Source organism: Melitaea cinxia, chromosome 5, assembly GCF_905220565.1.
Source record: "Melitaea cinxia chromosome 5, ilMelCinx1.1, whole genome shotgun sequence".
NCBI lineage: Eukaryota > Metazoa > Arthropoda > Insecta > Lepidoptera > Nymphalidae > Melitaea > Melitaea cinxia.
This window is the reverse complement of record NC_059398.1, coordinates 15,681,269-15,707,224: the sequence shown is the minus strand read 5'-3', so window position 1 is coordinate 15,707,224 and position 25,956 is coordinate 15,681,269. Positions and strand designations below refer to the sequence as shown.

Here is a 25,956-nt window from a genome sequence, read left to right as displayed (position 1 = left end):
TTATATACTACAAATCAAACATCTTCTTGTAAAATAAACGATTATAAAGAGTAAAGATTTGATTGTTTGTTTGTTAGCATTGAATAGGCTCCGAAACTAATGGACCGATTCAAAAAATTATTTCACCGTTAAGAAGCTACACTATCCTTGAGCGACATAGGTACTATACATACTATATTTTCAAAAATATTAGGGATCCTTACTAAAACTTCAATAATGTAACCCAAGGGATAAAAGAATAACCTAAAAAATTCCTTACATTGCGTGCGCTGCAAAAACTAATGATAATAGAAATATATAATGTAAGACTTTGTACAACACATCATTATCTACAATAATTGTATTTGCTCGCAAACGAAAAAAAAAACTGACTTCAATTACATCGACAAGTAATACAATTTACGTAATATATACGCGTTATCAAAGGTTACTCAAATAGTTATTATCAGATCTCGATGAAATTTGAACGCGACCACATGATAAACATCAGCTTTCTATTAAATCAAAAGTTCTGAAGTAACATACATAAAAAATACAGTCGAATTGAGAACCTCCTCCCTTTTTGGAAGTCGGTTCAAAAGTGTCGAGACAGCATATGTCTAACTATTACAATTATGTCACAATACGGTTGGTGCAACGTTGTTGTGCCAAACAATACCAGTCTACAATAAACGATTTAAAGTTAACATACATTTTGATGTACACGGTGATATCAACGAATCGGGAATAGGGAACGTAGCACTAATGGCACCATAAGATGATAGCTTATCATCTGCTAGATTAAATGATTTGTTGATGACTCTGAAAGGATGGACATTGTTAATTTTCAAAGTTGATAAATCTAAGCTTCATTTCACTATTATGACTAAGGTGAACCATATCTTGATTACCTTGTACATTAGACAAAAAAAAAAACTTACGGGACAAAAACAGTTTGGCGTTAGTGTTGGTTTGGTGCCCTCGACTAATCCTTCTATTGTTCGCCAACACTTGAAAGTTAGTGGTATTGATATGATCTGAACAAATTACACTATTTTTTGTGGGCGTCCAGGTTAATCTGTTATTACAATTTTTTTTCCATGTATCCCTTAAATTTGGATTTTTAGAAAACCTGCCAAATTTTTATATAAAACATTATGGTCGAAGTTCACATTAAGTAATTCTAGTAAAATGTATTAATACTCATAATACGTGTATTATATTTAATTTAATGCAATTTTATTATATAACTATGTTTATTAAAAAAAGCTAGAAATATTATATTTTAAATAAATCAAAATCTCAAAAATGTCTGTCTCCTCTTTTGCCTTTGCCGTTTTTATCGATAACCATTTACAAACAAACCAGTGACAACACTATCGCTCGGCGACAGTGACTTCTCGGAAATAGACTCCGATCAGTCGCTCGACCGATCCGCATATTGTATGAGAGCGAGCGGCCTGTATTGGTAAACAAATCGAGTCAACACGAACGATAATATTTGTAATTTTTAAGTTTAAAAAAGGTTTAAAAGAAGTATACAAGTAATAATGTGATTAAAAAATACTTACGTATGAAAAGTAACGCCATGTTTTAGTAAATTTAACGTGGTAGATCTTTTTTTGCAGCAAAAAACAGAACAATTTGGCATTTTTTGAAGGACGTTGATTCAATCGCACAACTTGATTTAGTCTAGTGATCAGTGCGGCTGCAACTAGTTTTATTGTGCGCATATGGCCATTTGGCCTTATACCTTGACAGAGGGGAACGCCTGTACATGGCTACTCCCCTCCGTGTTGCTCTTTGAGGTCTAGGCGCTCGTGTAGCTGTAGCGCTTTGAATTTTCGTCTATTTGTGTCTTAAAGTACTTTAATTTTAAACTAATTCGGGTGAACGTGCCCTATGTAAAAAATCTCATAAAACCTGATATAACATGGACATAAGAATACAAGGTTACAATAATTGTTTATTTTTATCGACTATACAACTGTTTGTTTGGCCTTAATTAAAAAAAAAAAACTACTAAAATTATACAAATAGTTATTAGCAATCTAAAATTAGTAAAAAGTTTTTTTATAATAGTAGAAAATACAATTTAAATTATCGTCTAATGATAGTGTCAACAGTCGGTAACTTTCCAAAAGTCATTGTATCATAACAGTTATGGGTTCCATAACGAGTCAAGTATGTCTCAATCATGTCTCAACTTATCTAAGAACTCAATAGAATAGAAACTTACGTCATTTTTTACGCTTAAATTTCACACATCTGCACAAAATTTCCATATAGCTATCCTTCTCTAAAATCTAATATTTTTCCGCTATCGTATACGCCTACGAGATAGGAACGCCAATCAGAAAGCAGCACGTACGCGTTTTCGAGAACTACAAAAACGCATTATTACTTGACAAGAGCTCGAGTATGAACGACGCAAGCGGTTATTGTGTACGGACGAAACGATATCATAGAAGTTTTTTTCTAGCTAATGTGTGAAAGTTTTATGAATATGCTATAGTTAATCCAAGAAACTGATGCAAGTTTGGAGTGGTATTTTATTGTGGTAACAACTGTGACATAATGAGTGCACCAATTATTATCACCGTTCCTAATACTTATCTGGCGGTGGATGATATGGAGTCCAAAGTCGTGGTTGACGTGGCTCCAAATCCACCGTCCAGAAAAAGGAGACTGGACCATCTGACATGGGAAGAGAAGATGCAAAGAAAGTGAGTCATTGCTTGTTTCATAGTGTTAAACATTCACCGTCCTGTATCAAGTGTTTTGCTTGCGTGTCACCGGGTTTTTCTAGAAATAGGCGTCATGATGCTGTAATCTTTGATCATATTATGTATAAGGAATGGCAAAAAATGATGATATAATTATAAAAATGTTTATTACAACTTAGTTACAAATTACGTCATTGATCGATCGATACTATTTTTTATTTTATAGTATCTCTTGAAATCTAAATGTATTGCAAATATCAGTGTAAACATGTAGACTTACAAATGTAAACAATATTATATGTTTAATAAATTAAATACAATGTAAAATTGAAAAAAAAAAATACCAATGCTTAAGATAAATTAACCAATAATTACATCATCCAGGAAGCTGAAGAACCGTGTAGCCGCTCAGACATCGAGAGATCGGAAGAAGGCGAAAATGGATGAAATGGAGGCCAGGATCAAGCAGTGCATGGATATGAACGAAAGATTAGTTGGAGAAGTGCAGACGTTGAAAGCAATGAACGAGCGTTTGCTTAGCGAGAACGCAGCGCTACGCAGCGAAGCCGCGGCGCGGACCGTCGAGGGAGCCCCGAGACCAGCAGAGTCTCAACCTCAGCAGAAGGTTTGGCAGTTGTTTTGTACTGTTTATTTCATGTTTACACTATTACATACTAATTTATCATATTAATCAGAAGCACTGTGTGAAAAAGCTTTATTACTGAATAAAGACCCTGTCTTTTCTCTATTATAGTCTAGATAAAATATCCTAAAAACAGAAAGGTTACAGTTAAAACTGCAATATTTAATATTGATTGATTTAAAATGTCTCAATATACAAATTTAGGGTAAAGATTTAGGTAAATTTTAACCAAACTTTGATTTGAATAATTATTTTTGTAAAGGGTATTAAGGATGTATTTTATTTGGACACAAAATGACCAAATAATAATAAAATTTGTATGTTTGCCCAGGAGGGGCACCCGACGGCGATCCGCGCGGCGCGCTTGCTGCTGGCGATGTGTCTCCTCTCACAGACCTCCTCGCCCACCTCGACTCTCAAGAATACCTTGACACCCTACACGAACTTGCCGACTCACTTCTCAAAGAATTTGATGAAAACACTGCAGCAGAGGCTGAAGATGTAAGATTATGATTTGATTATTAAGTATTGCATCATTCATATTCATACATGCATATCCTATCCTATAAGAAATTATATAGAATTTGTATGTATGTATTTTCATGTATATTTCATGTGTTGTGTAATTAAACAATTTGGAGAACTAAAAAAGGTAATCAAGCAATTAAAACTCATATTCATGTTTTTATTAATAACCACTATGTATCATAACTGTACAAAAACAAGTCATGCAAATGAGGTATAAACATTTTTGTCCTTTTGTTGTTTGACATTGCCAGCTTGCACGATGTAATTAATATAAACTTCTGTTGTACAGTGGTGTAGCGATCTTAACTCGCGCTCAGAGCACAATACCTTTTTAGTGCCCGCACCCATTCGAAAACCTTATAATATGCTTAGCAATTTTTTGTTTTGTTGACCATTTGGGGCCTCTTTGCGAGTAGCGCCTGGGGCGACATGCCTCCCCTCTCCCTCCCGCCCTCTTGCTACACCAATGCTGTTGTATAATTTATATTTTCCTACTAATAATTTCTGCTTTTTTTTACCTTTATTAAATTTGTAATAATTAACTATTAGTCCAACAGCAAATAATATCGACATATTTGACTAAACGATTTTTTTTTCTAATAGGTCAAATTCAGGGGCAATCGAGTCTGCCCTGAAGGAACTAAAATGGTGGGGACCACAACAAAGCAACTGGAACCCTGTAAAAGTGGAATCCTAGACACATTAAAACACGATGTTGACAGAATATTAGCACAACACTCATATGCACATCCCTACCCTACAGAAACAGTACAAATCAAGGAAGATGGCGACAAGGGTGATATGTTCTACGCAAGCTATGAAGCTAACGATTGTATAACGATAGAAGTACCTTGTGAAGACCAAGTCGTGGAAGATATGTCAGCGATAACTGTTGACACAGACTTTAATACTTTAACGAATAATTGTTCGGACATCACAGTTGAAAGTGACATGAAATTATTGTCTCCAATGACGTTATCTCCAAATTCAAATGAAGAGAATCTCCTTGGAGTTTCACCTTCACATACAAGCATTAGCTCGGACTTGGGCTATGAATCCTTGTCGTCGCCTCTCAGTGAACCAGAATCATTGGACTTGTCAGATTTTTGGTGTGAATCTTTCTCGGAATTGTTTCCAGGACTAGCTTAGGAGAAAATTATCTATTTTCTCACCAAAAGACTGACTAGTTAAGAAAGATTCTTTACAAATTATTGGTTTAAGTTTAAATGTACTTTAAGATAAATAAAAGACAAATTAAGTTAATGTTTTAATATATTATATTTATGTTAAAGTAAGTTATAAAGAATAGATTGTGATTAAGTAGTGTCTGCTTAGGGATGTCTATGAGTATTGTAAATAATAAATACTATCTTGTGAATTTTGTTGTTTTATTGACAAAAAAAAATTACTACTAAATCATTATATAAATACATTCAGTATTTGATGAAATAAGTTAGTAAACAGTTGTAAAGTACAATAATATATATAACCATAGCTTAAAAAAGAAAAAACGATTTTTATACATTGATTAATAATAATAATAATAATAATCTTTATTTCGGGACTAGCCCATATAGTGTTAGTAACAATGATGCTTATAATGTAATGTTAGTACAATTACATTTAAATAATTAAATAATTACATTTTAATAAATTTTGAATTAACAATAACTATAATAATATTTCTTAATAATAACAACAATTTTAAAACAACTAAAATGTGCATTCCTTTAATTTCCATTAATAACACTCCATAAAAACCAAAACAATTTATAAAACAAAGCTAAAACTGTAAGTGATTTTATAACTCTTAGAACTTTATTTTGTAAACTTATCGTTATAACGTTATAGTCGTTTATTGATTGGAAATATCGCTGATCGCTGATAACGAATAATGATGACCGTTATCGATCGACAATTCAGAAAATTCTAGTAAACTCAAGGTAACTTGTTTGATTGCTATACCAACGCCTTTATCGTGCAATAATTATATCATGTTTATTGTAAACTTATGCAGATTTAATTTGCAATGATTTAACAATGTATTTTTGTTAAATTTAGTTTTAATACAATTTGCTATCTAGTTTGTTTATTTTAAGTAAGGAAATATCTCACGAACAAAACACTATCTTAACCATTACTTTTTTTATTTTACTAACAATTTTGAATTAAAAACAAAAGCCGAATAAGCCCTCATATCTAGGACATTTAGTCCAAACGAAATGGATTACTTTCTTATGTATTTCAAAATATGATAAATTATAACTATAATAAAATAAGTTTCTGGTGTATTTTTCTATTTATTTTATCGCCAAGTTTTTTGTTTCGTTAATTTTTAGTATCACCATTTTTATTGATTAAACCTACGTATACTTGTAAAATTATATCACGTTATATATTTTAAATTATAGGTGTAACATAAATAAATAATATAACATTTAAAAAAATTGAGTGTGCTTTAGAAGACCACACGACTGAAGGAAAACTTTTTTAGCTCCTTCAGTAATATAGGAAACGTGACTCTCTCTTTCCATCTTCACTAACTTATATCTCCCTCTCAACTTCCGTTCGCCTCGCCCGATCACACTTTTCGTAACGCACTCGTCACGCATTCACCAGCTTACTTCGCAAGTCAAGCGTGCGTAAAGAAGTTTTACTTCAATAAACGCTAATTAAATACGTCTTTTTAACCGACTTCAATAAAAGGAGGAGGTTATTCAATTCGACCGTATATACATTATATAATTATATTGTTGGAAACGAGATATCCCAAGTGTGGTACTATGATAAGGAAACCAGGATCTGATGATGGAATCCCAGAAAAATCGAGGAAAACCCTCGAAAATCGTAGTGACTAGTGCGTTTGTTAATTTTTTTCGACTACTTACGTTGTATTACTTGATGATGTAATTAAAAGTCGGTTTATTTCGTTTGCAAGTAAACACAAGTATTATTTCGCAAGTCCCAATAATACAGTGTATTATTGCATCACGATTTCAATAACACGAGTCATCGTGGCAGCGGGCATATTGACGTTCTCGAAATATATTATAAATATAACCTTAATATTGTGAAATATATACCTACACCCATCCTACACCATTAGTTTTTACTTTTTGTACAATTTTTATTGTACTGTGTAATAATAGCCTGAAAACATTAAACTATTATTACTAGCGTACGCTAGTATATTATTATGTAATAGTAACTCAATGGTTGTCAACGTCCTATTTACTGAATGGACGTAGGGGTTTTTTTTTATTTTTTATTTATTAATTAAGAAAACTAACAGCGTTTCAGTTAATACATACTGTAAACAATTACAAAAAGCAAGGCAAATCAGGTTCTAAGTATATAATGACGCTTCCATCCACCACTTCGGGTTGGCGGATTCATCTCAAAATTTCTTCCAAAACATGCAATTTTCTTAAAAAGTATTAGATATTTAAATGATACGAGAAGTTAGGAGATAAAGCTGGTGAAATATTCAGCCGTGACTGCTCGGATTCGAAGCGACCATCTGATCGATTCACATGTTCTGTTAACTAGGAACTGGGTCAACATCGTTCAGTTATTAATAATTTAGACTTAATAATTTTGAATCCATTTTCTTAGGGTAGCACCGTATAATTTAAAAAGGATTGTAGTGGCTCAACATGTACTTGGCGTACTTGGCTACGCCATGGCCATTGGCATTGCTTGTTGACAACGAATTTTACCTTTGATCTTTTCGATTTGTTTCCTAAATGATATTGTATATAAGTAATATTTTATACCAAGTTATAATAATATTATAGTATAGTACACTGTGCTTGTAAGGTTTGTTTTAAGTTTGTCTTTTGTTCAATATATTTTCATATTTAGTGAATAGAGTGAAATGAAATATTGTAACTATCTCTGATCTAGTTGCTTTAAGGTCAATACTCGGAATACTTCTTAGATTAAGATAACAAACTACTATTAATAAATTATCCCTAGCTGACCCCGCAAACGTTGTTTTGCCATATATGTTATTAACCCCCCTCAATCCCCCCCACCCTATAACTTAGGGATATGTTTATGAAAAATAGATATTGTTCGATTCTCAGACGTACCCGATATACACACAAAATTCCGGCCCAGCCGTTTCGGAGAAGCATGGTAACTAACATTGTGATACGAGAATTTTATATATAAAGAAGATTAACTATAATGTTAGTAAAGTATCATACGATATACGAGATGTTTCTTTTATGTGGGTTTCATTTCTTACATATGCAAGTATTAATTATTTAGTAAACCTTACATATAAAGATGACTTAGGAAACTATAAAGCTTGACTACCTTGTCTATATATGATCGCTTCGCTTTCAGCCTGTAATATTCTACAGCTGGACATAGCCCTCTATCTATAAATGATGCGGATTGGTAAAAACTAGTGGACAAAAAAGAGAAGGGATAGATAAATGAAAGTCAAACATGATCAAAAAACATTAAATATATTTGTTAAAATATTACAGATTCAATAAAAACTCGTCTCTTACTCTAATCTTCTTACCATCACTCAACTCCTGGTTAATATAACCTTCACTGTGTTATCGAGTCGTTGAGGAAGTGCACTTTAGTCACGGTGGTAAAAAAAAAACTGAGGCCACTTCACGACATGACATTGGCGCCGCGAGTGTTTGACACAGTTGTCTGATGTTTTATGGAATTTCCGTTAACTTACAATACTGGCATATCTATCTTTGTATTTTCTGTATTTTAATTAAATAATTTGCGTTAAAATATTTTAGTCACAATTAATCAAGTTATTTTTTTTCTAAATTATTTCTTGAAGATAACATGAAAATAATTATTGGCTAATATTCACTATTTTTTGAACAACTTTATTGAAATATAGTTTTTACACTATTCATGTAAATAAAAATACAAAACATTTCTTAGGAGCTAGTAGATCTTGTAATCTCAACGACCAAACTTTGTCTCGTCTTCACCACTTCTATCTAAATTTTCCTCATCTTAAAATCAAATAATAAAAAAAAAATACATACAGAACATAGAACCTTATCAATTTTTTTTAAAACGATTGAATATTGAAATTACAAACTTAATGTTTAAAAAATAATTAAATCTTACATAACAACCACCGCGAGTATGACCTCCTAACGATGTTTGGCACTCAATCCTAACAACTTAGAAGCGATAACATAATATTACAAGTTCAAATACAAAAGAAAAAAAAACTAGTCTTATTAAAGTAATAGTAGAGATGGTGCACAGCATCCAATAGGCATTAAAAAAAGCAAATTGAAATAATCCGAGACTGGCAATTAGGAAATGCCAGTACGAGTATATCTGTGGTTTTTGTCTAATATAAATAGAATAAACATATTTTTTACTCGATCCTGCTCGACCAAGAAAATAACCTTGTCAGGTATGTGTGTCGTTGATTGGTTGTTTTATTTAACAGATACTGTGCAACGTCACTTTAAAAATAGCGGTAAAGTAAACAATAGCAAATAACTAACTGTACAGCTTTACTTTATTCTAATGGAAGATACGAACTTAAAATTGTATTGAGTCAGAATTAAAATAATATTACTATCCAACATTTTATATTGTAACAACAAAATCATTTCATATATATGTATATAATATCTATAAACGAAAAAAATGTTAATATTTTTAATTATAGATTTTATAGAATTCAATATAATATTTTAAGCAACTTATATGAAATGCTGGTGCGTACTATGTTATAGAGTAAATACTATCTGGCATTATTAAATCCACTCACAGAACACATTGATTCACTCGATAAAAGAGGTAATCTAAATACGTAATCTATATATGAATGAATGAATGTTTGTCGTATGTCTTTTATAGAATCGTAAACTATGCATATGATCATGTCATGATCTTCAGCAAAGTTTTGTGCATGATCCCACAAAGGATTCTGAGTTGGTACGACCAAGAAAAAGAAATAAAAAAAGCGTAGCAACGCACGCAGTGTACAGCTAGTTTATTATAAAATGCTCGAAGATATCAATTAAAATTGTTTTCTTTTTTTTAAATTTTATCATTTAAAAAAAGCAAGACATCTGTCAAATTCGAATTGACAGCTAATAAAATCAATCAATCAAAGAATTAAAGGAGTCAATATCGGAGTCAACCAATTTGTTCTATGAACGATTAATTTGTTTAATTCATAATTTGATAAAAAAATATTTCGTCACATTTTTCTAAATACCAATGTCTATTAGACCGAGAAATCACAATACATTAAAGACATTCAATTTCGAAGTAGTACTATATGGTTACGAACACCATTCATTTTATTTTCATCACATGTTAATCTAAATCTACTGAATCTTCACCTACATCGTGAGATTATTATTTTATTTAATATATAATTAACTTTTTTATAATTGCATAATGTTAATGTAATTTTTCATCTTTTTTTTTTATATAATAACATCGGCAAATTTTTGTTTGTCCTGTATATACATTGTTCTTTCGTAAAACGTGAGCAAACTTTTTGTCATAAATTTTAAACGAGATTTAGAGTAAAACCTTTTTTCTAAATTTTATATATAGGTACTTTTTTAATCTAATATTTTAGCGCGGCGATTTTCACCGCGCTCTCATTTTTAGCAAATATTTATACACTACAAATAAAATTAAAAAAAAAAAAAATGTTTTCATTAAACGAAATTTCGTATTGGTTATCTTACTAAAATTAAAATGTAAATAGTTTGTTGCGCCTCGGTTAACTTAATTTGTAGCACTGTAATTATTAATAAGGGTCGAATAACTTTATCTTAGGTCTATCTTTTAGCGGCTAATTAATATGTAGAAACTAAAATTAGTCGAACTAAAACATTTAAACTTCTCGGGATAAGAAATATGGACATCAATGCTTTATTTGCAATTACCCTCAAACAACAATTAAAAAAGTACGCCATCTATCGAAATTAGCCGAAAAGTTTATCAAAGCAGGCGTGGCAGTATGGCTTGTCGTTCTGTTCTTTGAATGTTCCTTTATTAAGTTGTCGGAGGCAGAAGGCGCAGACAAAGTGTTCTGGATGAAATTTCCTAAACATAGCGGTTATGCAACGTCCGGCTATGGGTTTATGACATCCGGCGCATAGGGAACCGCGTTTGCCGTGGTAGTGCGTCTCGCAGTAGGGCTGCCCTTCGTGCTCGAAGAATGATCCACCGTGGAACGGTTCGCGACACTCCTGAAATAGAAATATATGTATTTTTTTAAGTGATTCAAATCACACACTTCAAACTTTACTACGATACGCACATATACACTTTATTTATGTAAAGACGTTATAACTTTTATTTTATTTTTGAAAATCCTGAATACGATAGAAATATGAGTCATTAAATATTCTTAAAAATATTTGTATGTCAGGTAAATTCTAAAATGTCTTCATGTAATTTTTTTTATATAACTAGGTCGCCAAACAAACGTACGGCTCACCTGATGGTAAGCGATTACCGTAGCTTATAGACGCCTGCAACACCAGAAAAATTACAAGGTACTACCCAAGTCAGGCTGCTCCATATTTTGAGAAGGAAATTTGCTACTGTGCTTTACGCCCCTACCTCAGAAATATTTTATTAAAACATGTATATCGTAAATACACTGGTGATTTCGTGTCGTATATTCCAACGCAATCTTTCTGCAAATCGCACGGTTTCAGACAGTCCTTTACTGTATCAGTTAAATATATTTTGTACAAGATTCAAGGAAAAGGCATTAAATTAAACCACGCAAGTTAAATACCAAAGTCAGTCTAATATTATGTACTTTTTTAACCGACTTCAAAACAGGAGGTTGTTACTCAATTCAACCGTATATATATATTTTATATTCGGGGATAACTTCGTCGTTTATGAACCGATTTTGATAATTCTTTTTTTGTTGGAAAGGCGATATCCCTGGTGTGGTACCATGATAAGGAAACCTGGATCTGATGATGGGATCCTAGAGAAATCGAGGGAAACTCGAAACATCATAACTTTTTACTGGGTGTACCGATTTTGATAATTTTTAATTTAATCGAAAGCCGATGTTTATAATGTGGTCAAATTTAAATTTTATCGAGATCTGATTACAAATTTTGGAGTAATCTTTGATAATGCGTATCTTCTTGACTACTTTTTCGTCTACTACGTTGTATTACTTGTCGATATAATTGAAGTCGGTTTTTTTCGTTTGCCTGCAAACGAACGAAAAAAAACACAGACAGATGATTGGTTAGATGGTTGGCATCTTTCAGTAATTTGAAAAAATAAATTCATATTGAAAGGTCAACACAAAATTGTCCAGGCCAAAAAATGTCAACTTAACTAAGTTAAAATGATCAAATTCATTAATTTCTGAATACTACATAGATTTTGTACTCGTATAACTTAACTTTCCCCGTAATAGAATTCCCCGCATAGAATGAGTAGCCAAAATGGACAATTTTTATTCGTATTTACTGTATCTAAGTTTATAACAAGGGCGATAAGAAATACTGGTCGGTAATATCTGAGATGTTTTATATTTTCCTTATTTGTAGTAATGTAAAGAGAAGTAATACATTTTGTTTTTTTTTTAATAAAATATCAAGCCTTTACTTGACAGCAATATTTTTATTGCACTGAATTTAACGATAGATAATATTGTGATACAGTGTAATACACAACAATTTATTTATTTTTACGTATATGATTTTTAATTATAATATATTCCCTACTTAATATTTAAATTGTAAACTAATATTGTCAAAAGTAACACAATAACAGACAATCGTATTGTAATTAGACGTCTGAAAATAAATAAACACGACAATATCATAAGATTATTACGACATAGTTAAATCGCTCCATTTGATTTACTCTAACACGCCATTGGCACGAATCCACTGTTATGTTTATCTAACATCTTTATTTTTTTAACATTAAACCTATTTTTATGAAAATTCGAATACGTAAAATAAAAATTGTATAACATTTATATTAATGTAAAATGACCATTCAAACTCATTCTAGACGGAAATATTATATTCTATACATTTTATTACGTTCCCAAAAGTATTATATCGTTTTTTACTTCTTCTTTTAACTGAAAGTTGGTCTTTTATGCTTGGTGATAGTGCATATAAAAAGTGCAAGAAATTAAAAATAGCGTTACATTAGCTGGCCGATAAACAAATCTTTGATCTACATTAGCCGGTGTGGCTGCGGTGACGTCACTCGCGACTTATTTTGGGCGTCAGTCCGCTGGGAAACACTACACGCCTAGCACTTGACCCCGTTTACCATTTCTTTGCGATTTAGGAAGCGGCCTTCCTTGTGTATAACAATGTACATTTATTAGAGTTCATTGCCGCGGCTGCGCATGCGCAGGTGACCTTGAGCAGTCGACGCGTAAGGGACGCAACGACGTCCCATGTCAAATTGATATGATATGATAGTTTTGTTTTTTTTTTTTGTTTATTTATATGTATATTTTTTTATTTTTGTTCTCTTTATTTTATAAATCTTAACATTACAATAACATTACAAAAATATATTACATAATTTACGTTTCCCTATTATAAATATGCTAGGACTAGACTTTATTGCGATTGTTATAGAATATATCATATATATCATCTGTGTTTTGTTTCGTGTTTTGTTCATACGTATGGAGTACATCTCGACGTTTTGCCGACGAGCATAGCTGAAAAAGAAAGGGGGGAGGGGGCATCCATTTTGAGGGGCAAAGATGTCATTCCTTAATCTTCTTCATCTACTCCAGCGCAAGCTGGGCATACGGGTTTTCCTTCCATGGCATAGAATGTTTTACCCTTAACGGGATTTTGGCAATCCTGGGAGATCAAAATATCAATTAAGTTATCTTATCTTATTTTTCCAAACAGTTCATAGATTCAAGGAACTTTTCAGAAACATGATATTACATACTTAACCTGGCGTAAGGGACTTTTTTGTACTGTTGATATTTTACCTACCTGTCATTTCTTACTGCTTTAAATTGTTGTATTCACCCGAATAATCTAGAGATTTAAGCAGATACTGACCTTGCAGACGAAGCAATCAGGATGCCATTGAGTGTTCAGAGCTGAGATGTAGTTTTCCATTATTGGTTTGTTGCAACCGCCACACTTGGGCGCAAACATGTCAAAATAGTCAGCCCTGCAGTAGGGCTTGCCATCTCTTTCATGGAAACCCTCTTCTCCAAATTGCTGGCCGCATTGAGCGCAAAAGAAGTGTTCCGTGTGCCAGGTCTTCTCAAGCGCTGTCACGCATTTCTGAAAGAAAACACGAGTTAGTGATTTGTCGACGGTTGTGTTCAAATTATTATTTGAATTGAACACTAACGTCGAGAATTGGTCCATTGCAGTAGGCGCATCGCGGAGAAAAGAGATTGTGGTAGTCAGGCTCGCAGTACGGTCTGCTGTCGCGCTCAAAGAAGTTCCTCGTGCCTAGTTCTTGATTGCAGTGAGCGCACGTGAAGTGCTCAGGGTGCCAGGTTCGACCCAGCGCCGTGATGACCTGAGACAAATAACATATTTTCACTGTCCGAAGGTTCACTTTAAACATAGACACTCTTCTATCTATCCGTTATCCACCTGTCCGACGATGGGCTTCTCGCAGGCGTTGCAGCATCCCTTCTGGGGGGTTTGAACTCCTTGACGACTCATGTCTGCTCGGAGGGATCCGAGCATATGCTCCAGAGAGGCGGATTCGGGTTGCCGCGGGCTACTGCGGTAATGTTCTTGCCAAGCACGCTTCTCCCGGTATACGTGGGTGCCGCCTTCTTCCGCTGGAGCTACGCCGGCTCCGCTTACCTAAAAATTCGAAAAGAAACGTAGAAATATATTTTGCTGCTTTAATTTTTTTGCATCTAAGACGTAAATTTCGATGAAACTTCGAACTGGTCTAAACAGTCCAAATCGAAGTTTCAATTCCGCGGCAACGTACAGAAGATAACCGGTCGAACGAAGCGGACTGGAGTGAATGCGGTGCGAGTGAAATCTTTGTCTATGTACTCTAATATTATAAAGCTCACGGCCCCACTACGCCTGTGATGTAACACCGGTACTATCTTTAGATATGAGCTTTCCGACGGGTGTGAGAGAGACGACCGGTGTGCTGGAGCGACGGTTGCTCGCAAGGCTGGAAATAGCCGTGGACCAAGAAAGGCGAGTAGTAAATATTATAATAAACAGAAAAGTGTAGTGCAGTGTGCCGAGGTGGCCATGACAGCTGCCGCCCTATATTAAACCTTACTAATGACTCACTTAAAATGTTGCTTATCAATTACAGAAGGGAATTAATATTAAATTAGTACTCCATTGCTTATCATCATTGAACTATGAATGAGAATCACATTGAGATGTAGAAGACCTTAGTTATATTTCATAGTATTCTTGATGCCAGGTCAAGTATCTTGCTGGCAGCTGGCAGCCTCCCTAAAACTCGAGATTTTCTTTTAATTGCAAATAACATTATTAATTATAAGCTTTAAGATATGAATGCAAACACATGAGTAGGTACCTATAATTTAATATTTAACGTGATGAATCTATCATGTTTTTAATTTTAGTATGTTACAATTTTAGCAGGATATTGTTATGACGGTTTAAATAGGCAATTCTTTTCTATTAGTGTTCTAAACTTATAATAACATAGTAGCGTGACTAACCTATAATTAAAATGTTTATATTTTGAAACATTTAGAAGGCTATTCGTAACCGATGTTGTTACTAATTCTCTGAAAGTGTTGGAAGGCCGAACTGTTATCGATACGTCCTAATTAATTGTTTGCCTAATTTTGACAAATAAAAATAGTATAATACCTTCAATATTTCCATTGTTTTATTATCTGTACAACAGTTATAAATAATTAATTAATTAGAAAACGTGTAACGATATGATTAAATACTTGGGTTCATAAAGTGTTCCATAAATATTATTATTTTTAGGATTATTTTAGGAATAGTAGTGAGCTTCTGGCAGTTAATATAAATTTATGGAATAGTTGAATTACTAACAATTTTATATTAGTAATTCCTTTACATATATAATTTCTTTTAAGCAAAATTTATGTGATATACGAATAAGAGGTACCTACTTTACCTACGTTACTACTTTTAAAACTTCTTCTGAAGAATTGCCCATAAGAAGGTTAGATTATGTATTATTATATTTTTTACATTTTTTTAAATACTAATTTATTGTGTACCAAACATACATTATAAATAAAGCATAAAGATAGTTACAGGCTGTGAAGTACAATGGGCGGACTGATGGCTAATTAGCCAATTAGACAACACAGATTTATTCTATAGATATATTTAGAGTTGATTACACTATACTATACTAAATATAGAATAGGTATAATTTTTCAATGTTTTCTTACGTTTGAGTAGCTTGTAGGCGCAGTTTGCATTGACCTTTATTTCTGTTTCGTGGGTTGTAGGTTCGACTCCTACCCCGAATCTGGGTTTAGTAATCGTATTCGTATTTATATATAAAGTCATATTATTTATATGTATATTTAAAAAAATGGCTATATCAATTGGCTTTTACCTAGAACATCGGCATTAAGTTGGCTACCTCAGGAACAGACGACGGTGTGTGTATATTAAAGATTTATTATTTATTTAAGTAATCCGTAAGCGAAATATAACACTCAAGAGTTTACAATGATCTCTACTGACCTTAAAATCGGAGAGCGACGCCATGAGGTCGTCAAGTTCTTTAGTTGCGTTGGACGCGTGGTGGTGACGTACGGTTGTCGTCGTAACCGGCGATTGCGGGCGTTGCAGTGGTTGCAGTGGTTGCTGTGGTTGCTGTGGTTGCGTCGGTTGTGCCGGCTCTACCACTGTTTCCTGGACGGTCACCGTTACTTGCTTGGTCCCTGGTCGTGGCAGGGTACCGGACGCTGAGGGCGGCGGGACCGGGGATGCTGATGTTCGGCTGGTGAGAAAGAAATTAATAAAAAAACATACTACTAAAGTAAATTTTTGGGAGCTCCTGTGCCGGTCACACACACAATACATGGGCACAAACGCCCAGACCATGACAAACATCTGTGACACGATGTGAGCGAGGATAGACCCCGCGATCGCAAGCGTAACAGCCAATGCTATGACATCTACGCCAGTGTCGTCAAGAATTTTTATAAAATTTGGAAATCCGATATTATTAAGGAAAGATCTTCATAAACAAAACCAAGAAAAAGACGAACCGTATTTATACATTTATTATTTTTACAACGCAAGTGTTATTCGTATCTTATCTTTCATTATTAATCGCCACCTGTTAAAAATAATATATATTGCTAATATTAGCATCTATCAATCACATTAATAAGACTTGATAAATAGTTTATGTCGTTATAAAACGAAACGCCAACTTGGCGACACATACTCTTGGCAATACGACCTTTTGTTATAAACTAGTTAACTTTGCGAACTTAACGCCATAAACTTAACGCCGTAGTTTTCGATATTCAATAATATATCTTTTTTTATAAACAAACGTTGTCATGACAATAAGAAACAAAATAAAAAAAGAGTTATGCAATTAGAATTCCGATAAATAAGGTAGGGCACAGCAGGAATTTTCCTGCTCAAAAAATGGAGCTGCCCAACTGGGGTAGTCCGTAGTACCACAACCTTACAGAAGATCACAGCTAAATAGTACTGCTTTAAAGGTGTGTTGTGTTCCTGTTGGTGAGTAAGAAGACCAGAGCTTCTGAGGGGAATTGGGGGTAGGGTCGGCAACGCGCTTGCGATGCTTCTAGTGTTGCAGACGTCAATAAGCTACGCTTACCGATCAGGTGAGCCGATGAAGTAATACGCGTACATAGGTTTCAACGATTCATTTTTATATATAGAGAAAATAATTATTATTGAAGCTTCTAAGATACATGCTGATTTGATTTATTCCTATACAAATGATACATTCATTATACGACATATGTATAGGTATAATTAATATGTATACTTTTGGAACTTTTAGACCACTGGACACTCCCTGATTTGATTTATCCCTTTACAAATGACTGTAAAGTAAATAACATACATACGTATAGGAGAACATATTTGTAAAATAAATCATTTCGAAACGAATGGTCAGATGTATGGAACTTACAAACGCAATTTACTAATTATTCAGAACGTGCGCAGGCGTCTATCATGCCAAGAACAATTATTTTAATATTACAACGAATATCCATTATGTTATTATTGTGTTCTTTATAATAAATATTTGCGATATAATGAAACAACTTTTTCAGATTTTATCGCGGTTTATTAAGTTTTTTAAAAGCCCGACTCCCATGACCATGGTTGCTGTTAAAGGACGAAACGTCGGGAAAAATTTGCGTAAAAATTAGAAAACAATATTTGTAATGTTATATACCTAATAATATTTATACTTGTATTATTATAAATATTTAATACATACTGATCTTGACTAATAAACTAACATTATAAAGAGATTGTTTGGTTAAATCGGAAAGTAACAGTTCGAATTGAAAAATTCATTTATTGTTGGTTAGCCGATTTATCTAATAGGACTACTGAATATAATATCATGTGACGGCCTATAGGAGAGAATCATCGAAAACGCTACTTTTTAGCAGGTACAAATAGAAGGTAAGAGGATAGCAGCTACTTTTTTCTATTAATCTCTTATATATAAAATTCTCGTGTCACAATGTTAGTTAAAATACTCCTCCGAAAAGGCTGGACAGATTTTTATGAAATTTTGTGGGCATATCGAGTAGGTCTGAGAATCGGCCAATATCTATTTTTCATACCCCTAAGTTATAGGGGCGGGGGATTAAGGGGGGATTAATAACATATATAGCAAAACAACGTTTGCGGGGTCAGCTAGTAATAATAAGTATCTATAATCTATAATATATATAAAAGCGAAAGGTCATTCATCACGAAATCTCCGAAACTATAACACCTAGAAACTTGAAATTTGGCAGGTAGGTTTTTTTATAGAGCGTAGACATCCGCTAAGAACGAATTTTATGAAACTCGACCCTTAAGGGGGTAAAACGGGGGTTGGAAGTTTGTATGAAGTCCTATGTTTTTGAAGTAAGATGCTTGATATTTAAAATGTATGCTCTATAAATGATGAGAAGGTGTTCAAATAATGTATATTTAGAAATCAACTCCCTTTTGGGTTAAAACGGGGGATGGTAGGTTGACTCACTCATCATAAAATCTCCGAAACTATAACACCTACAAACTTGGAATTTGGTAGGTAGGTTCCTTGTAGAGCGTAGACATCCGCTAAGAACAGATTTTACGAAACTCGATCCTTAAGGGGGTAAAACGGGGGTTGGTAGTTTGTATAAAAGTCCTATGTTTTTGAAGTAAGAGACTTAAAATATAAAATGTATGCTCTATAGATGGTGAGAAGGTGTTTAGTTAATTTATCTTTAGAAATTAACTCCCTTTTTGGGGTTAAAACGGGGGATGGTAGGTTGACTCACTCATCACGAAATCTCCGAAACTATAATAGCCACAAACTTGAAATTTGGCAGGTAGGCTCCTTATAAGACGTAAACATCTGTTAAGAACGGACTTTATGGAAATCGACCCCTAAAGGGGTAAAACGGGGGTTGGAAGTTTATATGAAAGTCCTATGTTTTTGAAGTCAGAGACTTGAAATTTAAAATGTGTGCTCTAAAGATAGTAAGGAGGTGTTCAAATAACTTATCTTTAGAAATCAACTCCCTTTTGGGGTTAAAAACGGGGTATGGTAGGATGACTCACTCATCACGAAATCTCCGAAACTATAACACCTACAAACTTGAAAGGCGGGTAGGTTCCTTATAAAGTGTCGACATTTATTAAGAAGGGATTTTATGAAACTCGACCTCTAAGGGGGTTAAACGGGGGTTGGAAGTTTATATAAAAGTCCTATGTTTTTGAAGTAAGAGACTTGAAATTTAAAATGTGTGCTCTATAGATAGTGAGGAAGTGTCTAAATAACGTATCTTTAGAAATCAACTCCCTTTTGGGGTTAATACGGGGGATGGTAGGTTGACTCACTCATCACGAAATCTCCGAAACTACAATAGCCACAAACTTGAAGTTTGGCAGGTAGGTTTCTTATAGGGTGTAAACATCTGTTAAGACCGGCTTTTACGAAACTTGACCCTTAAGGGGATAAAACGGGGGTTTGAATATATATATATATATATATATATATATATATATTAATGTATGTTCGGAGATAACTTTTTCGTTTATGAACCGATTTTGATAATTCTTTTTTTGTTGGAAAGGAGATATCCCTACTGGTATGCTATCCTTTGGTACTATGATAAGGAAACTAGGATCTGATGATGGGATCCCAGAGAAATCGAGGGAAACTTTCGAAAATCGTACGGGTGACTAGTAAATTTAATCATGTTTTCATTAAGTACTATAAAGCACTACTATTTAATAAAGGTCTGGAGTCGATCTGATGATGGAGAAGAAAGATAGTCGAGGGAATTCTTTAACGATTTATAGCAATTACCTGCTGTTTGAACTTAATTCGTTTCTATCGATGAGAACTTTGCACCTATATGAGTTACAAGTGCCATTACAGTCTGATGATGGAGACGAAAGATAATCGAGGGAACTTTTCAACGATTTATAGCAATTACCTGCTGTGTGGTCATCTGTGTCGCAGGACCAGGTTTGATGATGGAGCCCATAAACACTCGAGGGAATTTCTCAACAATTTACAGCAGTTTCCTTTTGCTGTTTGACGACCGCTTTGCTATAATGATGCATGTGCCGTGTCGGCGGCGCCTAAACACCGACGGTCGCGGGTTCAATTCCCGCTCGGAGTGGATATTTATGTTTATACTAATATTTATTTTCGGTCTAGTTGTTAATCCTTGTGGTTCTCCCAACCTAGCCTCAGAGGACACGCTAGGCTGTCAGTCCCGGTTGTTATTACGTACACCTGATAGCGAACTTTACTCATAGTATGTCGACGCGTTAGCGCAGCGGTCACAGCACTGGCTGTTGCGCTGGCGTTAGTGGGTTCAATCTCCGCGCAGGACAGACATTTGTATTGGCCATATAAGAAGTTTGTCATGATCTGGGTGTTTGTGCTTGTGTATTGTGTATGTTTCCGGACCCCCGACACAAGAGAAAAAGCATCCTTGTTAGGTCTACCCATCACTAAAAATTGTAAAATAAAATAATTTTTAACAAAAAAAAACCGACTTCTAACAGGAAACTAAAAAGTGAAAAATAAATTTACTTAGTACAAAGTAATTCGTATTTTGATTTAGTTAATCAAAAATGATTAAATAAATATTTTATAATATTGATGTCGGTGACAAGTAAATACTACAACAACCTGACTACAATAACAAATACAAACAACACACACAACAAACAAGTACAAAAAATATTATTAAATATATCAAAACAATAACAGAATAATAACAGTATTCAAACTAATTTATAGTCAATGAAACAAATTATGAAAGAATACTGAATACAACTTACGAGTAGATACTAGAGTAGTTATTTTTTTACTTGGCACCTATGGTATCTATTACATTTTATTGTATAGTACGACGAACGAGTAGTAGATACCCTGACGCCTTAAGACATCGTCATAAACAGAGTAGGGGAGAGGTTCCGTGAATAGTAGGTACTTAGTAACAGTTACCAAGTTCGACTTTAAACTTACAACTAAATTTACTAATCAATACCAGTAAAAATAAAAATTAATACTTTCAAGTACCAAGATTAGTTACGTCGGTACAAAATCGAGCAGATAGCGGTATCAATGTGTGCGTACGCGCAATGTTATTGTGTTGCGATTTAAATACCTAAACTTGAGCGAGTTAAAAATGTGATAGCGTCCTTAATAGTAATGCGTATCTTCATAACCACGCGAACGTAGTCGCGGGCAACAGTTAGTGTATTATAAAACAAAGTCCCCAAAAGCGTATGTAGTTGATTCCCTCAAAATCTACCGAACGGATTTTCATGCGGTTTCAAAATGGAGAGAGTGCTTCAAGAGGAAGGTTTACGGAATGACTAAGCCGATTTTGATGAAAGTTTCACTGGAAGTTTGCTGGTAAAACTTTGTGAAACACTGATTTCAACGCGGGCGAAGCCGCGGGCACAGCTAGTAATAATATATTCATGTGGTTACAGTTACAGCTTAAATATTACGTCGAAACTACAGTGTATAGACTAGATATACATATTAAAGAGAATAGGTAGAGTCAACGAACTATTCTAGCTGTTGTTCAGATTTAGACTGCTATGGCGATTTTATTTCATATCGACCACAGCTCGACTGCACGGAAATCATAAATCAACATCTGCGCGAACGGAAAATAATATACGAACTTTTTTAAATATAAACCTTGATGAATATGAAAATTGAATTAACATTATACGACGCTTCGAAAACATCGATATTTATTTGATATGAAAAATATTGAAAAGATGATTTTTGATGTAATCATTTTATTATGTAGGTACTTAGTAATGTGTGATTATAAAGTTATTTTATTAATTAATTATAATGATATAATTTTTTAATATTACAAACGAGAAATTCATAAGTATGATAAGTGTATATTCATTATGCTCTTACGATATAAAATATCTAATCTCTTACGTTTTTAATTATTATCTATGTAGTTAGTTAAATACCTGAATATAAAAAATAAGCTAATCTTATTCTCCAATAAAAGTAAAATTAAACTTTACAACCATTTAAAAAATTATATAAAAATATTCAAATTGTTAAATTTTTATATTATAGAGAATATTTCTCTCTCTCTCTCTCTCTCTCTCTCTCTCTGGCTCAGTGAAGCTGGGCACTTTATCTATATAGGAGATATTTATGTAGGAGAGAGCTTAATCCACCACGCTGTTCCAATGGGGGTTGGCGGATATATTCCCGTCTATGAGTAACGATCGGTATCAACATGATAATATCCGGGACCGATAGCTTAAGCGCTATAGCTGTAGCGAGAACCACAAGCACTGCACAAACATCCAGACCACGGCAACCATCTGTATGGCCAATACTTATGTTTGTCATGTGTCGCATCGAACCCGCAACCACCAGCGCAACAGCCACAAACCAGTGCTGTGACTGTTGCGCCAAAGCGTCGTCGAGCGCTTTATAATTACGTTATTTTTTATTAATGTCGATGTTATGAATAGAGCATGTTATTCTATCGTATTGTACTGGTCAGTCAACACAAGACAATAATGTTTGTATTCCTGCTTATTTAAAACCAATAATCCCTTGGCTATGTTTCGTTATATAGAATTTTGGAAACTGCTTTATGTTTATTTAGTAAAAAGTAGTATGAAAATTGAAAATAGTTTCATGTGATACTAAATCTTTAAAAGAAACACGTGTTTACCATCTGTCATCGCTAATGGCCATTCGTGTTTACACATTTCTATTATCGCAAAGAAATGTTTGTGATTTTAATAATAACCATTATTTATAAGCAATTTTTAATTACGTTCTTCAAAAGAAGTTGGTTGTTATGAGGTTTCGTCCATACTCTTTCGCCTAGCGATTATTACACAAAGTCGATGTGACGTAGCGGGTTATTTGCGGATAGACACGAAAATACGTTTTCACACGGCTCCCTGCATGCGCCAAAATATACATTTGTCCATAGCCATGTTGGACGCGAATTAAAATTGACACGATATATATTTAAAAAAAAAAAACACCGTGAAAGGAAAGTATATAACCTCCTTGGTTTAAAAAAGGTATTAACTTTGAGTACAAATAATGCCATCGCTACGCTAATGGTTATCTGCAACAAATTGCTCTAACTAAATAAATAAATAATACAAAAAAGGGATAAAGTAGAAATCCCTAAGTTCAGGACCCCCTTATTTGATTTGATAATTTATTTTTTAAGTTAAACCAAAATTAATAACCTATAACTATTTGTATGACTCTGTTTGACCGTTCAAATATCTGTGGATAACTTTGTCTCTACACGATGAAAGTTTTAAAGTGTTTACGGTCACCATTAACACTTCCATTTGGACTTACCCCGATTATCGTGATTATATATCCGATATGTCGACGACGTTATAGAAGCTATGGTCACAGGACGGCTCATCGGTAACCATGGCATAGGAAATCTTAAAATAAATTATAATCTCTCTTTATTCAATTAAACTTTTCAAAACGCCTTTGACTCGAAATTTTACCAAGCATATTAAATTACCATTCGTTATTTCGAAATGTAGATTTTGTTAAGAAGAGTCTACAAGAAACTCAAGATACGGTTTAAAAAAAACATATGATATAATGTTACTTATATCTCTGCTTCTAAGAGTTTAATATAATAATTTATGTTTTATTTCTTAGCAGTACCGCTGTAAAGTTATAAATATAGTTTATATTATAATGGTCTACATGGTCCATTAAATTTCAAGGCGCGACCTTGACTGAATGTCGCTAGTAGATTCAGTTCGTAATTTTACATTATTATATTTCATCACTCTTCCTGTCTTCTATTAGGGCTGCCAATCTGATATTTTAATTACTGCTTATTTATATCTATTCTAGCATGATATTCTAAATCTGATAAGTACGGTTTTCTGAACGTTCCATCCCCTTTCTCAATCTCTCTAGGTGGTCGGTTTAAACATTTTTTATGTTAGTACACTGATTAACATAAAACGGTTAGGTCACAGGCTGTATAAAATTACGCTGTGATTTATAGGAGGATAGAATTTTTAAATTCCTTTATTAAATCTAGTAACTTTTGTCCTACACAGGCACGCCAGTCCCATTAGGACGATAGGTCGATATAAAACTATCTTACTGGTACTATCAAAGAGGACAAACCAAATGGAAAGACTAGTAATTCATATTAGAGTACATAAAGATGACCTTGATGGGCTATCAGTTAAATGAAATTTTCAAAATTATCAGAGATGTTTGCGAATTGATGGTAGAACAAGTATTTAGTGTATGACTAATAATATCTCTTGAACAATTATACTTTTGTGTATGATATTAAAATTGAACTTTATGCAGTAAAAAATGAGATGTATCAAGAACTATATCAATAATTTTAAAAAAATATGACCACATTTCTTTTTATAAAAATTCCGTTTTCAAAAATTAATTCATAAATTCAAGGAATGATTTACGTTGACAATGTCTTACTACTTGAAATTGGCAAATTATTAAATTAAGGTTTTTTGGTACCAATGAAATAATATAATCCAAATATATATGAAGACTTTATTTTAGTTAATTTTTGAAGTCGGCAATCCTTGTTCCAATACATGACATCAAAACTACAATCATCATTGGAAGCTTACATCGTAACGCGACTTTGGCATCCGTTGCGTGTTGTCAGTCAAAATTATTCGGTCAATTAAATATATTCTACTCGCTTACTGTCACATCTTATATTTTGCTTCCATACAATAATAATATTTAGTTTAATTTTTTTATAATAAAAATCAAACGGAAAGAATGCATCATCTGATGTTAAGTAATAACCTGCTATAGATATTTCCAACATTATAGTTGTGGGTGCGTTGCCGACCTTTAGAGAAAAGGTAAATTTAGATGTCTCAATACACGACAGTTGCAAACCCCCTAAATTATAATGTACCTATATATTAGATCAATAAGCGTATTTAAAACGAGTATTCCAAATTAAAAAAGAAAAGTTTGAATTTCGAAAACTCACTTTTAAACCATTATCCCTATGTCAGTCAAATATCAGATGCTAGATATCACGCGGTTTTACTAACATAATTTTTAACGTAACGTATATTAGAAAAACAAACATAAAAAATAATTACATATTAAACCCCCAAAACACACAGTTCCGAAAATTGTTGAAAGACTTTTTATAGCTATCACAATACCATTTTAACTTCTATAACGACCAGAAATAACAGAGGTTTAAACTAACTTGAACCTTCTATCTACCTCGTTAAAGAGGAAGTATCGAAAACTTCTTTCGTAGTTCATGTCTATACAGAGACAGAACTTATTAGTAATTCGTAGCTAAACTTATACGTAGTT

The 25,956-nt window shown here is 33.4% G+C and overlaps 3 protein-coding genes across 3 annotated transcripts; 1 reads left to right on the top strand and 2 right to left on the bottom strand.

Moving 5' to 3' along the window:
• Window positions 1–2,312: 2,312 nt before the first annotated feature.
• On the top strand, window positions 2,313–5,254 carry LOC123654076 (X-box-binding protein 1). The gene is made up of 4 exons (XM_045590036.1): window positions 2,313–2,705; window positions 3,090–3,330; window positions 3,680–3,849; window positions 4,480–5,254. Exons 1-4 carry the CDS (start codon window positions 2,557–2,559, stop codon window positions 4,571–4,573), a joined length of 654 nt encoding a protein of 217 aa, XP_045445992.1. The 5' UTR covers window positions 2,313–2,556; the 3' UTR covers window positions 4,574–5,254.
• Window positions 5,255–10,832: 5,578 nt separating this feature from the next.
• LOC123653879 (paxillin-like) lies at window positions 10,833–13,613 on the bottom strand. The gene is made up of 2 exons (XM_045589857.1): window positions 13,545–13,613; window positions 10,833–11,099 (listed from the first exon to the last, which is right to left on the bottom strand). The coding sequence occupies exons 1-2, from the start codon at window positions 13,611–13,613 to the stop codon at window positions 10,833–10,835; spliced, it is 336 nt and encodes a 111-aa protein (XP_045445813.1).
• Window positions 13,388–14,942, bottom strand: LOC123653707 (paxillin). The gene is made up of 5 exons (XM_045589700.1): window positions 14,845–14,942; window positions 14,493–14,711; window positions 14,242–14,415; window positions 13,941–14,171; window positions 13,388–13,730 (listed from the first exon to the last, which is right to left on the bottom strand). The coding sequence occupies exons 2-5, from the start codon at window positions 14,586–14,588 to the stop codon at window positions 13,638–13,640; spliced, it is 594 nt and encodes a 197-aa protein (XP_045445656.1). The 5' UTR covers window positions 14,589–14,711; window positions 14,845–14,942; the 3' UTR covers window positions 13,388–13,637.
• Window positions 14,943–25,956: the final 11,014 nt, after the last annotated feature.

Excerpts from the sequence above, each read along its gene's own strand:
- LOC123654076 (XM_045590036.1), top strand. The coding sequence starts at position 2,557 with ATGAGTGCACCAATTATTATCACCGTTCCTAATACTTATCTGGCGGTG. Across the intron at positions 3,331-3,679 it reads AGTCTCAACCTCAGCAGAAG|GAGGGGCACCCGACGGCGAT; the intron begins GTTTGGCAGTTG and ends ATGTTTGCCCAG. Across the intron at positions 3,850-4,479 it reads CTGCAGCAGAGGCTGAAGAT|GTCAAATTCAGGGGCAATCG; the intron begins GTAAGATTATGA and ends TTTTTCTAATAG.
- LOC123653879 (XM_045589857.1), bottom strand. The coding sequence starts at position 13,613 with ATGGATGCCCCCTCCCCCCTTTCTTTTTCAGCTATGCTCGTCGGCAAA. Across the intron at positions 11,100-13,544 it reads CGTCGAGATGTACTCCATAC|GAGTGTCGCGAACCGTTCCA; the intron begins GTATGAACAAAA and ends TTTCTATTTCAG.
- LOC123653707 (XM_045589700.1), bottom strand. The coding sequence starts at position 14,588 with ATGCTCGGATCCCTCCGAGCAGACATGAGTCGTCAAGGAGTTCAAACC. Across the intron at positions 14,172-14,241 it reads GCAATGGACCAATTCTCGAC|AAATGCGTGACAGCGCTTGA; the intron begins GTTAGTGTTCAA and ends GTTTTCTTTCAG. Across the intron at positions 13,731-13,940 it reads CTGATTGCTTCGTCTGCAAG|GATTGCCAAAATCCCGTTAA; the intron begins GTCAGTATCTGC and ends TTGATCTCCCAG.